General features: G+C 42.8%; 1 protein-coding gene across 2 annotated transcripts in view; it reads right to left on the minus strand.

Annotated features, from left to right (window-relative positions):
- LATS2 (large tumor suppressor kinase 2) overlaps window positions 1-14,869 on the minus strand; it is a 70,878-nt gene that overhangs the window by 54,426 nt on the left and 1,583 nt on the right. For both annotated transcript variants that reach the window (XM_048845521.2, XM_048845513.2), the window contains exon 2: window positions 5,749-6,283. In XM_048845521.2, the coding sequence (XP_048701478.1) occupies window positions 5,749-6,087 (339 nt within the window). In that variant the 5' untranslated portion in view covers window positions 6,088-6,283. The remainder of the gene's footprint in view (window positions 1-5,748; window positions 6,284-14,869) is intronic.

The following is a 14,869-nucleotide window of genomic DNA, read 5'->3' on the forward strand; positions in this document are numbered from 1 at the left end:
CTGCTCCGATTAACTCTATCCTCTGGGCCGGAGACAAGGTGGACTTGTTCACGTTGAGAAAACCTAGTCTCTCAAAGGTGGATGTGGCCAGGACCTGCGACTCCACCTGTTCCTCTGGTGTGCCCCCCGAGCACCCAATTGTTGAGGTAAGAGTATACCTGTACCTGCCTTCTTCGGAGGAAGGCTGCTACCACCGACATGTACTTGATGAACAGTTGTGGGGCTGTCGACAGGCCAAAGGGAAGGACCCACGAACTGATAATGTTTTTGGTCTATCATGAACCTTAAAAAGCGTTTGTATGCAGGATAAATTGCTATGTGAAAGAACACGTCTTCCATGCCGAGGGCGGTGAACCAGTCTCCCGGATCCAGAGAAGGGATAATTGTGTTGAGGGAAAGAAGTGGAGGAGGCGGTGTGAGATGGCAATGAGCCAGGGTTCTAGAATGCAGGGAGCCACGTCCAGGCGTGGGAGGTATGAATCCCTTCTCGGGAAGGAGGTGCAGAAGTCCCATCCAGTCCCAGTTTCCCTGGTTTGGAGAGGGGGATGGAGGAGGAGAAGAGATTCCATCCCGTCTTGGTCTCTCCAAATGGGTGACTGGGGGAGGAGGGAAGAAGACGGCCGGCAGAGGTCCCGGTCTCTCTGTTGGGATATGCACTGGCCACTCTCTCTCACCTGGGTCCAGTCCTTGAAAGAGGACAAGGACCGGTGACAGAACTGCCAGAAACTGGCTAGAGCTGGGGCTCTGGCCCCTGAGACCCACCAAGCCTGGCTCCCCACTTCCCAGAACCCCAGGCTGCCATCTCCTCATTGTCTCCTCCCTCTTTTCCACTTCCAAGCCTGCTCTGGAAGGGGAGATGGCGGCTCAAGGACGTTCATGTGAATTTTTAGTACTTCTATGGCTAGAGGTAGGGGAGTGTGGAGGGGGTGGCCTGGGCCCCCTAGACGGTCCCCTCCGCACCTCCCCTCCCCCATTGCACTGCTGAGTTAGTGATTCCCCCGCACCCCAAAAAAGAAAAAAGCAGCCTCTGCCAAGGGGGAGAGATGAGTGGAGAAATATTACTTTCTTCAAAAAAATGTAATCCAAGACAGAAAGATCAAAGGATCCTGGAATGCAATAAAAAAAACAAAAACAAAAAAAACTTTGTAACTGAATTCCAAGACCTCAATGTAATAAAGATGACAAGATGGTCAGCTTGATACTCTTAGATATATTAGAGTTCCCACAAACATCTTTTATCTTTCCCATTCCTTGAAAGCCACCATAATTAGAGTTTGAAGGGGAGAGCCGCCCTTAAGGAATGTTCAGGTATTGGCACAGCGTAGGAGGTGTGTGTTTTATTTCAGAGGCATTTGTAAAGGTAAAGTGAGCTGTCAGAGACGCCGTACGTCATGAATCATACTACTCACCGCACACCACTGCAATGCGGCATTTTTTAAGTGCACAGCGTAAGAAAAATTCTGAACTACTGTTGTTAAGAATAAACTACATACACAAACTATAGCCAGGGAACTTCACCAAGTGAAGACCAGCCATCACCAAAGTAAAATAGAACAGTTATTTAACAGCGTGTTTTTACATAATTTAGAACAGAAAACAATATTCTTATGTCAAGGTTTTTTTTAATTCTGAAGTATGGCAAGAAAAAACCTAGCCCCTTCAGGCTGATGGAATGCATCTGATCATATGCTCAATTGCATCTACTTGCTACAACTGAAAAACAATAATTGCCCAGGGTGATTTCAAGTGGCTTACTGATCTGCAAGAAGTCTCTCCACAATCTTTCTCAGTGATTGAAAGCTACACTTTCAAGCCCAGCAAGTTTTGTTTAAAAGGGGACTAGTATATTAGTAGTGTTTTTGACTACATGCTTTCACACTGAGTAAGGTCATGTCTTTTGCGATCAAGTTTTACAAGTTTTGAAATTATTTGATCTGAAATATTTGTGATTCCAACTCATATGCTATTTGTTTAAGTAATGTCTACAACAGTCATTATTTAGCAAGAGTGACTCCGTTTAGCTGCCAGGATTGTAATTTGTTAAAAGGGTTATGGTTAATATAAAATAAAGTTAAGATCCAGGGTGAAATTCTAGATCCACTGAATTCAACAGCAAACTTCCACTGAGTTCAGTGGGACCAGGGTCTCTCTCCCAATATCTTAAGCACCACCAACTCTGGAAATGGGCATATTATGCCATTCAGAATCGAGGAATCTAAACTTCAATTTACAGTCATAGTGATGCACCCAACATCAGTTATTAATCAACTTTAATACTAACGCCATCTGAAAATCTCTTATCAGCTGTTTTTACAAGCAACACCTAAAATTACAGAAACATAAAGACATATATTTTTTAAAATTTTGCATTTACTTAATTAATTTGATAGCACATTCTATATAGTTATTTTACTAATTCTCCAGCAGTCAATTTTCCCTTTTTGTCATTCTTTCACACAGCAAGAGAGAAAATAAAAAATAAAATGTGATTGTGATCTGAATCTACTTTTAATTTTTTTAAATTGAACAAATGTCAACTGGATGGTACCCAGTTAAAAATGCATCATTCTGATTACCATCTTGTTTCCTTTCCCAACACATGCTTGAATTCCAATAGATTTTTGAAGTGAGCTTCTCAAGAGCCGAGAGATAAAAACCCTTGCTTTATGCTATCTGATGGCTTGGAAGCTCAACTTTCAAATAGTATTAAGCATTACTCTCCATCTCCATAGGTGCTGGAACTAGGCATATGGGGGGTGCTGTCGCACCTCCTGGCCTGAAGTGGTTTCCACCATATACAGGGTTTAGTTTGGTTCAATGGCTCTCGGCAACCCCACTATACACATTGTTCCAGCACCCCGGTCCATCTCCATAGGTGTGTTAATAACTGCTGCTAAAATTGAAAACATAGTACAGAAGTACCTAATAGTGGACCTTAAATTCCTTTTAGTACTGGTAGATTGTTTTCTAACACTGGTCCTGGCTCAGTGACCAGAAAGAATGAAAATGTTGATCTTTGCACCCTCGAATATAGTCCAATGGAAGCAGGGTTCCTCTGGAACACAACACCAAACCAAATTAGCCCAGATCTATTGTGAGAATGAAGTTCTTCAGACCATTATGATGAACATCACACAGCATTTAGGTGTTTTCAAAATCCACCGGACACCTTAGATTAGATTTACTGATGGCAAATCACTGATTTCAGCTATTGATCATTAAGTAGCTGGTTAGTATTTTATACAGTGAGCAGGAGTAGGCTTGCTGTATGGGAAAGTTAAGAGGGACACCCCCCCATTGGGCCATTTAAGGCCCAGCATTTTTCTATTTTTACAAAAATTGTTTTCTAAATCCTTGTTTCCTGTGTATCTGTAATATTAGCTCCATCTGTGGTTTATTTAATTTTTTAACACTCACTCCTGGCATGGATTGGGAAAGTGGCATGTAACATCCTCCTGACTGGGCAAAGGCAAGAGAAACCACAACCTTTCTTTTCAGGTGAGAAAAAACCACTGCAAAATGTGCATTCACCACCTACAGATTAGACTTCATCTGGGCTGAACATGACTGCCACCAAGGAGCTATTTACGTGCCATGCACTTATTAGCCAGTAAAGGCAGGAATAAAAACACAAGCTTCACTGGCTATTTATTTGGTTGAATTTAGGGGCCTCATTGAAAGCAGTTGACAGAGTCCAAGCTACCTCAAGGAACTCCCATCCATTCCCAACCTTCCAAGACATGTATGCTTCATCTAGATTGGACTGGGTAAGAGTATGGGATGCACAGACAGAGCATTTTCAGAAACAGGACACCAGTTGTGGAATCTCTAAACAGGAGATTATGTCGAATCTGACCCTGATGATGTTCAAGTCTAACTGCTATACTCATTTGATATGGCTGCCGCTAGTAATGGCATCTTCACAGGACCAAGCCACAACTGGGGAAACTGAATGGAAAGAAGTGAAACACAAGGAAGGATCAGGGAGAGGAGGAAAAACCACAAACATGTGCTCTAGGATCTACGGAGCCTATGAGAATGTGACCATTTAGAGCACAGTCAGAGCTGACTTTAATTGTTGTACAGCATTTCAGATACCTCGTGCTAATATCTGAGACCTGGTATATAAAAATAGTTATAAAAAATTATATATACACAGTATACTACACTGAACTTCATGAAACATTTTTAGCCATAAGTCCCAAAGCATTCTGAAAGATAAGCAAGGATCCCTGTTTATAGGTAAGTTTTAGAAGTCTGCACTCAAAAGCATGTGTGCATGATGTGTCTTTGTAAATACACCCAATTTGTATGTACAAATCAGGGATCCCACTGTGCTCACTTAACCATCACTCATTTATGTGCATCAAGTGTTTGCATTCAGAAGTGCCTTAGGAACTTCTGAGTGCAGACCTTTCAAAATGTAAGCCTTCATGACACACACGCTCACGCAGCAAGTCAGTGTCACATCCAGGAAGAGAACTCAATTCAGCATCTGATCCACTGGACCAGGTAACATCTAGTTGCGCCTCCCCAATCCTCCCATTATCATCTGGGTCTGCATCTTGTCTTCTCTCTACCCAACTTGTAGAACATAAGCTCACTGGTGCAGAGATTGTTTAAATATCTCTATCCCGTGCAGCTCCAAGTAAATGTCAATGGTTGTTATTATGAATTATTTGTCAAGCAACCCCCCCACTTCAAGGAAAGTTTTAAGAAGTTGATAGTCTTTGAAAGGTGCCTTGAAGGTCAGTAAATACAAGGTTTGATAGACAAGTAAGTGGAAATAAGGTTTGGAATCAAGGAATCATGAGAACACCTTGCCATTTAAAGCAGGGGACTATAAAAACACAAGTGTTTCTGCTTGACACACAAATGCCATTTGAGCATAAGTGGTAAAAGATGGTTTCTCATGCAGCCAGGACCTGAACCAGAAACAGAGCTTTATAAGTCAAAACCAACACCACAAATTGTATCCGCACACAAATAGGAAGATGATGCCAACTCCAGAGCACATATGTAAAATACTTCCAATGAAAGATACTGTTTAACACAGAAATAGCCACACTGTGTACTCTTCACCCCAATACCGCCCCTCCGTAAACTTGGCTATGCAACAATGGGCATATTTCAGTTAAAGAGCCAGACACCGTCCCTTTCTTCTGATTGCTTCCGAGAGTCAATGAGACTTGGGGTGTAAGTCACCAAGGGTAACATTTTCAAAAGCACCTAAGTCACTGACAGCTAACTCCTATTCAAGTCACAGTATGGCCAAACACTAGCTAAACCATTGAACTGCACGGCCCAGTTCTGATGAAATAGCTGAACAGCTGAGTATCATCTATGTCTTCCAGGCACCCCCGCACACATCCTATTATTACTCCTATTGTGCCCATAGGCACACCAACAAGATAAATGACAGAAGTGACGGAACAGAAACCTATGGGACCCCATGACAGGCCATGGGACAGATTAATGGCCATCCAATGCTACCCACTGGAATTACGCAAAGGAAGGAACAGATCCACTCAAGAATAAGTCATCTACCCTACTAAAGCCTCCAGCAACAGCAACCATTCTTCATGGCCAACAGCAACAAAGGCAGCCGACACAGCTAGAAGAATCAGCAGCACTTGTCATTTGACAACATTTCCTTGGGTCAACCACCAACGGATATAATTTCTGTAGATTTATATATACTTGCTTTAAACCCAGTATAACATTCCTTCCCCTCAAATTCATACGTACCTGATCACAGCCTACATTCACCAATTCCTGCAGCATCTGCCTATTTACTTCTGTGGAGGCTGAGGTGCCCGACTCATTAGCAAAAGGCAACAACGAATATCTGATTTCTCGTAGTGCTTTCTGATAAGGTCCAAACTTGGCTGTTGGTCTCATTTGCTGCTGCCTGGCAGCATCTTTCCCTATTAAAATTTTAGGGTCCAGAGAAGTTTCGCTGCCTGGTCCAACAGGTAATCCCTGACCTGACGATTTGGAAGGCTGCTTCAAACCTTCACGAATCTCTTGTAATCTTTGCCTGCTGTTTCCAGAATAAGTTGTAGCAGGAAAAGTCTTTGGCCTCATTGTTAATCCAGTTTTTTTTCAGCATAAATACAATCTTCTTTCTCTTTAGAATAAAGTAGTTTTAAAATAAGTGTTCCTCTCTTGATGATCCTTAAACAAATAGTTTCCACTCAATGTTTTAGTTCAGCTCAGTGTCTTCCTGGCTCCTACAGAGAATGAAAAACCCTGGAATCATCATTGTGCAAACTGTTTGTACCTGAAACAGAAAAGAAATATGAATTTAGTCTCACACATTTTTCTGCCTGTTTTAAATGATTTGCCTCTTAAGGGACTTCAACATGATGACAATGGCGGTTTACCCAGTGAAAGCTGCAGAACCTGACTATACCAGTCCTCAAAGCTGAACATCATTTAATAAATTTCACTTATCTGTTTTCCATTCAAGGATTTCAAAGTGCTTTTGCAACACGAGAACTGGTCAACATTTTTCAGGTACAAATTTTTTTTAATGTAAAACGCCCTTTTTTAGAAATTAAATTTTCACAGAAAATAGTTATTTCTCTAGAAATTTTTGATTTTCAAAAACCAAAAATATTTTCAGTTTTCAAAAACTGACAACCAAAAACCTAAAACTTTAAAAATCTCACTGTATTTAAAAAGCTTGGTGGCAAGTTTCCTGTATAGCTGCATAACTACAAACAGGCCAAATCTATCTTTTATTTCATCGTTAGTGAAGGGTACGTTCATGCGGAGGCTCTGTATGTCAAGATCTTGCCTGAAGAAAAATTCTTGTTTGTCTTACAATAGCTGAGTTATAAATCCCAGAAAAGAAGATTTATAATGGCAATACTGACAACTCTAACTATAGCATTTTCTACTATTTCAAAACCAAGGTCAGCAGCAACAAGACATTCTGACATTCCACTTTAACATCTAAATAAATCTTGAAGATGAAGAACTTTACTCTCCTTGAGTAATACCTTCCTCCACTGGGTCAGGTACAACTTAGCGTGAGTAACGAATCTGATTCTTGCACTGTAGGGTTTTTGCGTAACAATCTTGAGCAAAGGTGGCCAAATCTAAATTAAAATGAGTAGTGACAAAGAATAAAAATCCTAATCTGGAAACAAAGAAAGACTGCTAGTTTGTCAATCACAAATATGCTTACTCTGACACATGGAAGGACACTCAATTCAGTTTCTGAGCTCTTTGGTGGAGTATCTGTACCATCGTATGTCTTTATACAACTAGCACAATGAGGCTCTGACTCTGATGGGGGTCTCCTTTCATTACCATAATAATAAATATTAAATAGAATATGCAAAAGAAGATTAAAAGATCTACCACACTATCGAAACTGCTCCACACCTCTGCAGCTGCTATTGTTTGGCTGAAAGTTTTAGCCCCAAAAGGAGAGTTCTTCCATAAAGATTATAACCCATCATTTTCACATGCTTATATCAAAGTGCCAACGGACCCTTAACTCTAGCTTCTGCTATTGTGAAAACGATAGTGTTTCTCATCTTGAGCTGGCTGCCAAAGAAGTACTGCCAGGGCTTTAAATTAAATGTGTCCTTTAATTTTGCTCACTGGCCCCCAAAAAGGGGCCAATGGAACCACCACAAAGCTTGGAAAACATTTCCAGATTTACACCATACATCCTCATCACCCATCATGCTGGCCACTATCCTGAAGGCCAAGATTGTCTGGACCCAAGATTGTTTGAAACCCAACACCACTCCCTAACTGGCAGAGAGTTCATTGCTGAGTGACATAAACTAGGAGGACTTGGCACAGAACAGAACACAATGGCGCCACACCATACACCAAGCCACAGCTCACTTGGAGGAGAACAGATGTGCTCATGAGATAGAAAAGCGACAAAGGAGGAAAGAAAGGGCACAACAGTCCAGCCAACAACTATGTCTCCTCCAAGATCCCACCTGTCACTTCTGTGTGGAAATCTGCAGGGCATGAAATGGGCTCCTCAGCCACTTAAAAACCCACCAATGAACCCCTGTGGCAGACATCATCCTTGCATTGAGGGATTGCAAAGATGACATAAAGCCTTTCCTCTTAACCATGGGCTGAACCCTTTTAAAATGGGAAAACAGGACACTGGAATCAAATCCAAGTCTCCAGTACGACTGTGCATCTCTTTAAACAGTGGCAGCACTAACTAATATGTTCGATCATAATACAGGAGTGACAGCCTCACATAATGTGTCACATGCCCCTCTAGCAGCTAATAAACACAGAAGCTAGCCAATTACACTTATTGTCTAGAATTACACATTAGTTCAAGTAGTAGGCCTCTGTGCTTTGGTGCTAAAGGTCCTCAGTTCAAACCCTGATGCTGATCCGTGGTAGGTTGTCGCTATCTAAACATTTTTTGGTTAAAGTTTAAATAAAAAATGTGCCTTAGTGGTTAGCCAGATGACCTAGTACCAGACTCAGGAATACGCTAGACAAAAGCTGGATTCAACCAGAGATCTCAAACTCTTTGTTCCCCAATTCTTGGTGGTGTCCTGAAATCCTTAATAATAAGCTGTTTGTGTCTAAATCTGCAATTAATGGTGGGAGGAAGTTTGTGATGAGAAAAAGGGTTAAAGCTACTCATCCATACTGTGACATTTCCTCCTAAACAACAATTCAATTATCGGTTGACAAATCCTGCTCAGACACACAGAGTGCGGCTGCCAATGTAGTCAGGGGCGTGGGGAAGTGCATGCAGGTTTCTGAGGGTAAGATTTGGTCCCCCTACGGTGATAATAGCAGCTAAAAATGGACTTTAATAAATAAAAGACACTTAATATTATTGAAGTCATTTTAGGAATACACCATAACTAAAGTCTGCTGCAGTTTCCACGGTATACATCTGATGAAGTGAGCTGTAGCTCACGAAAGCTCATGCTCAAATAAATTGGTTAGTCTCTAAGGTGCCACAAGAACTCCTTTTCTTTTTGCGAATACAGACTAACACGGCTGTTCCTCTGAAACCCATAACTAAATAGTATTTCATAGATGAAAAATACACTTGCAGTCCAATTTATTACCCGGTCTTTCCTTTCCCTTTCCTGACAGCAGCCGATACCGTATGGCTGGGTTTAGGAGGAAGAACAAACAAGGACTTCTCTCAGACCCGGTGCCAATGTTCAGGCATGGGATGTGATAGAGAGGAATGCAATTCCTCCAACTCCTTGCAACCCAGGAATTGGCCTTTTGCTTATACAACATGTCTCATAGAAAGAAGTTTTGTGGCCCATGATCCAAAGCATGATTCTAATAATGTTGGGTCAAGTCAGCTGGAAACTTCTTGAGCTTTCTTTCTGTTTTAGCAGCATTAACTGAGTGATCAGCATTACATCTACAGCACGAATGAGAACAGCAACAGCAGCCACCAGATAACTGTTACTGTGTTTTATATTTTCCAGCAGAAAGAAAAGTTAACTTAGTATGCAAGATATGCCAAGTATTGGAATAGCATTTAAATATTACAGATCTGCAAAGGAAAACAAATTGTGTGTGACCTTCATAAATGGTGGACTTAGTTGTATTTTTAGGGGGGAAATAGCTGTGTTTTTAAAAACCACAGAATTAAATATCAAAAATATCCATTTATATTTATAAAGCATATCTGTACAGTTTGTACTATCCCAGTTTTAAAAATTCAGTATCCTTCTAACATTCAACCTGTCTTTGAAATGAGTGCCCACCTCATGCCCCTACAATCACGAGTAATCATTTTGCAAAATTATTTGCGTTTTAAATCATTCTGATTAAACACCATTAAGCTTCTTTTCAAAGAATTTCTGTCCATTACTAAGTTACAATACCCCAAATAAAAGTTAGGGTTACCTTCATTACAGAAAGTTAGAACAATTTTTGTAGAGCTGAATTTTTTTCTTAGTTGACAAATACCGTCAGAGGTTGTGGAAGTAGACAAACAAACAGATACATTGAATTTAAACTATATTCCCCACACAGGTGTTCTGGACAACGAATGGCATAATAAAAACTAATTAAAATACAGTGAAAAGCTACCATCATTAATATGCAAAATAAAAAATAATGATGGGGTCTTAATAGCAAAAGGAGGAGAGGAAAAAAGTTCTAAATGTGTCAAAATAAGAATGGTCACCAAAAACCTTTTAAATGGAAAAGTAATTAGGTGTTTTATAGAAGAAATTAACAAGAATTATTTTCAGGGGATAGAAAGTTCCATTCTCCAAAGACCCAATGACAAAGATATAATCCTCTAACAATTTAAGGTGAGAAGGCAAAATCCCTAAAAGACAGGTGTGGTCAGAGCACAAGTACCTAAGCCTCAAGGAGGAGGTCTCACAATACTTTAAAACAATAAATTATGAAGCAATAAAAGCCACTTTAAAAATCATCTGTTCCAGCTTTAAATTAGCCTGACACTTCAAAGGTGGCAAATGTAGAGAGTGTAGGACAGGTATAATAGGATTGTGGTTTTTCACACCAATGAGAAAAAACAACAAAACACACTGCTGCATTCTGAGCAAGCTGTAAATGACAGGAATGCCCTTCTGTGAGCCCTCTAAAAAGGCAGCAATAATAACACCTTGCCATCCCAAGGGCACAGAATTAATAATTTTATTAAGATGATGTAAAGTAAAATAAAAAATGGTACAGAGTTTAAGCGTAGAAGTTTCTGGTTATCAGGGAATAAGGTACAGATTATCAAGGGGTGCAAAATTCCATTTAGGATCAGATGGGGTAAGGAATACATAATCTGCAGTATCCCCGATTGGGGGTAAAAAGTTAACAGGTCAAAGTACAGACATTGAGAAATGTGGGTATGTTGTTCATATAATGGCTATGTTCAGGTGTGGAGTATAATGAGTGGATAAGGATGGATTTACCCTCATTTGCTGAGATTTAATGTTCAAGGGGGAGGGGTAGCTCAGTGGTTTGAGCATTGGCCTGCTAAACCCAGGGTTGTGAGTTCAATCCTTGAGGGGGCCATTTAGGGATCTGGGGCAAAAATTGGGGATTGGTCCTGCTTTGAGTAGGGGGTTGGACTAGATGATCTCCTGAGGTCCCTTCCAACCCTGATATTCTATGATTCTGTTTCAATGAGTTTATGGTTCCAGTTCATATGGTCCAATGGAAAAAGTCTCCCAGTCCCTTTCTCACAGTTGATGCACGATGTCGTTCCGGCTCACACCTCCTGGTACTGTCAGTGGCTAGTGATGTGTTCGATGTAGATGTCCCTGGACCATCGGATGGCGTCTGAGACCATGAGGCACCGCATGAGCCGTGCGTAGCGTTGACCGATCCCACAGGTCCGCAGCACACGCTCGTTGCAGGGGTCCCAAGTGCCCAGAGCTCCAACGACCAGGGCATCCATCTACATCTCATAGGCCTTTGCTCTCAGAGTGTCGGCCAGGGAGGCATATTTTTCCAGCTTACGAGCTCAGGCTTCGCAGAAGGCCGGGATCCTGTTCTCAAAGGAGACCGTGACGTCGACGAGGATGATCTTTTTCTGAGCCTCGTTGGTGACTACCACGTCAGGTTGCAACTGGCTGTCAGTACCGGGGATGGTGCAGTTCACAGCAACCTCCCGCAGGCGTGGTGCGTGGCTTTCACCAGGCGGTTCTGGATGGCATTGTGGTGCAGCTGCCAGGCTCTGGAGTGGGGCTTGCAGCTGCACAGGACGTGGGTCAGGGTCTCAGTGGAGTAGCCGCACTTCCTGCAACGTTTGTCTCGGTTCCTGTGGTGGACGGCTCCATTGAGTGGGACGCAGTTGAGCCGGGCACGGTGGATGAACCGCCAGTCAGTGAAACGGGAGAAGCTGCCCCCAGCGGGGAAGTGGTTGCTGGCATCCCACTTGCTGGTCAGTTCGAAGGCTTTATCCTGGTCCGGTTTACGCTTCAGGGTTTCCATGTACAGTGAGTGGATGGCTGTCTTCAGGGTCCTCTTCAACATGCCCCTGGCACTCAGGGTGACGATGGTATTGTCGTTGGACCTGATCTGCGGCACCAGGACTCCCAGCTCCTGGCGCTCCTCGCACCACTCCCAGGGGCAGTCGATGCGCTTCCCCAGGCGATGCGTGGCATTGCGAGCGCGGGACAACAGTGAAGCGATGTTGCGTCTGTCCCATCCGAATTCGCCATCCAGGGAACCGCTCAGGAAGGTAGCGATGTCTTACTACTGTCATAAACTAAGTCAGTAGTCAGTGGGGGGAGGGAGGGGGGAGAGGAGGAGAGAGGAGAAGCCGGGTTCTGGGGAACCAGGAGGCGGGAGCTCCCGGGCAGTAGGGAGCCAAGAGCCAGGGGAGTGGGGATATCGGAGCTCCTGGCGGCGGGGAGCCTAGAGCTTTTGGGGGGGGGGGAGCCCGGGCAGCAGCTGGGCTAGGAACTGGGGCAGCTAGGCTCCAAGCCAGGTAGATGCAGCCTGGCTGGGACAGTGGAGCCTGGGGGGCAGCCTAGCTATAGCTGGAGTACCCACCTGTCCCAGTGACAGCCCAGTTTTCTTGTAAATTTCATAGCCAGCATGGAGCCCTGAAATTGACAAGAATGACAGCCAGCAGCTGATATAAGTAACAGTGTCTACAAAGACATTGTGTCGCCTTAACTACATGGACATGAGCCCTACGCCTCTTGTGGAGATGGAGTTATTATGCCGGTGTACCTATTGGGTTCCAGGAAGTGAGCGGGCTTAGGACCCCCCCAGCCTTAAGGGGAGGATCTACAGGACCTGGAAACCAAGTGATTCCGGGGGACAACTAATGAAATCACAGGGACAGGAGTGCGGTCAAAGGGATAAAAGAAGGGAGCCTGACGGGGACACTGGGCAGAGAACCCCGGAGAGTGCCCACTCCTCTTCAAAGGCGCCAAGGGAGCCAGTGGACGCCGCCCAGAGGAACTCTTTGGGGAAGTTCAACTCTAGACCCAAACTTTGCAGCTAGGCCCTATCTGTAATTGAAAGTCAGCTTGGCTGGGAAGAACTTGCTACGGTGGCTGCACACACAGTTTCCATGAGGGATGGTCCGTGTATGGAAGAGGTATAGCAGGGCACTTACATCGGCAGGAGCAAGGCTGTAGTGTGTACACTGACATAATTAGGTCACCTAATGCTGTAGTGTAGACCAAGCCCACGTATCTAAACCAGCTTGCTTGGAAGTTCTACTCCACCTTCTGAGTAAAATCAAATCAAAAAAGCCACATGCTGGTTCATCTGAGCTCGATCCGTATGTATGTTGGTACACCTTCCTGCCAAGCACAGTAGCTCATGACTTCTTTTTCTGGAGATGAGCCATTTGGGGGGGATGGGGGAGAGGAGAAGGGTGTCATCACCTATATATCAAAATCCCCACATGTCATGCCCTAGGTACAGGTGCTCTGCCTACTTTCTTATGCCCATTCTCTCTTTCGCTCCTTTGTCTTCATTCCTTTCCCCCTTCTCTGCTTGCTTTTTCTTGCTATTCTTATTCATTGTTGCTCTGGGGTTTTTTGCCCAGAAGACCCCAGACACATGCTTCAAAGAGCTCACTTATTTAGCCTAACAAAGAGAAAGTTAAGGGGTGACTGAATTAGTCTTGGTGTACAAATATTTAATAATGGGCTCTTCAATCTAGCAAAGAAAGGTGTATCACAATCCAATGGTCGTAAATTGAAGCTTGACTGAAAATAAAGTATAATTTTTTTAACGGTGAGAGTATTAACCATTGGAACAATTTATCAAGGGACATGGTGGTGTCTCCATCACTGACTATTTTTAAATCAAGATTGGATGTTTTTCTAAAAGATCTGTTCTAGGAGTTATTTTTGGGAAATTCTATGGCCTGTGTTATACAGGATGTCAGCCTAGATGATCACAATGGTCCCTTCTAGGCTTGGAATCTATGGATCTAACTTTGCCTCCCTGTTCCTCTACTGACACAGGCTAAATGCTACTAAGTGGGAAAGGAGCATCAACTGGTGGCTATATGGGGCTGGGACACATGCTCTTGCAGATCAGCTATATGTTTCAAGAGCAGAGACATCTGCTTGTCTATCTGCTGTCATCTACTTAGACTGTAAGCTCTTTGAGGAAGGGACTGTCTATTACTAAATATATGTACAGCTTCTAGAAAAAGGGGGCATAATCTCAGGGTCTCTGGATGCTACCATAATACAAATAATAATACTGTGTTACCCATAGCAGCATATTTGAAGTGAGGAGTAGGAATGAAGGCAGGGTCATGTCACTTCTCTCACTCTCCTCTATCCCACTAACAGTACCATATAAAATTACTGTGAAATCCCCATGGACTGGAGATTTGTACCCTGCCAAAACCATAAACATAGGTTCCAAAATAGCCAGAAGTTTAAATAAGTTCATTCCCATACTTATCCATTTGACATGTTCTATGCCAGTGATTATATCTTGTAAAGAGTTTATGCAAGACCTTACATTTTCATTGTGCTGGTCATATAAGATCTCAATGTACTTTTCAAATATAGTATTTTTCACTACATCCATTGTACAGATGAGATACAAAGAAGGTTCAATCAGGATTTTTTAAAAGTGGCCTCTGATTTTGGGTGCCTGACTTGAAATAGTCAAAACCTGAATTTCAGAGGGACCCTCCTAATTCAGTTGAAGTTCTGGGTGCTCAAATTCAAATGGTCTCAAGTTAGGCCAACTTTTTATTTTTTATTTTTTTATTACCTCAGTTTTTTAGTGCCCAAGTGACCTGCTAAAAGTCACAAAACAAACAAGAACCCAGGAGTCCAGATTCCAAAATCCCTTGTTCAATCTAAATCATCAAACTACACTTTCTCTCAGCAGACAGAAACCCGAGAAAAAGCCACCTCATGCATTGCACCAG

Source organism: Caretta caretta, chromosome 1, assembly GCF_965140235.1.
Source record: "Caretta caretta isolate rCarCar2 chromosome 1, rCarCar1.hap1, whole genome shotgun sequence".
NCBI lineage: Eukaryota > Metazoa > Chordata > Testudines > Cheloniidae > Caretta > Caretta caretta.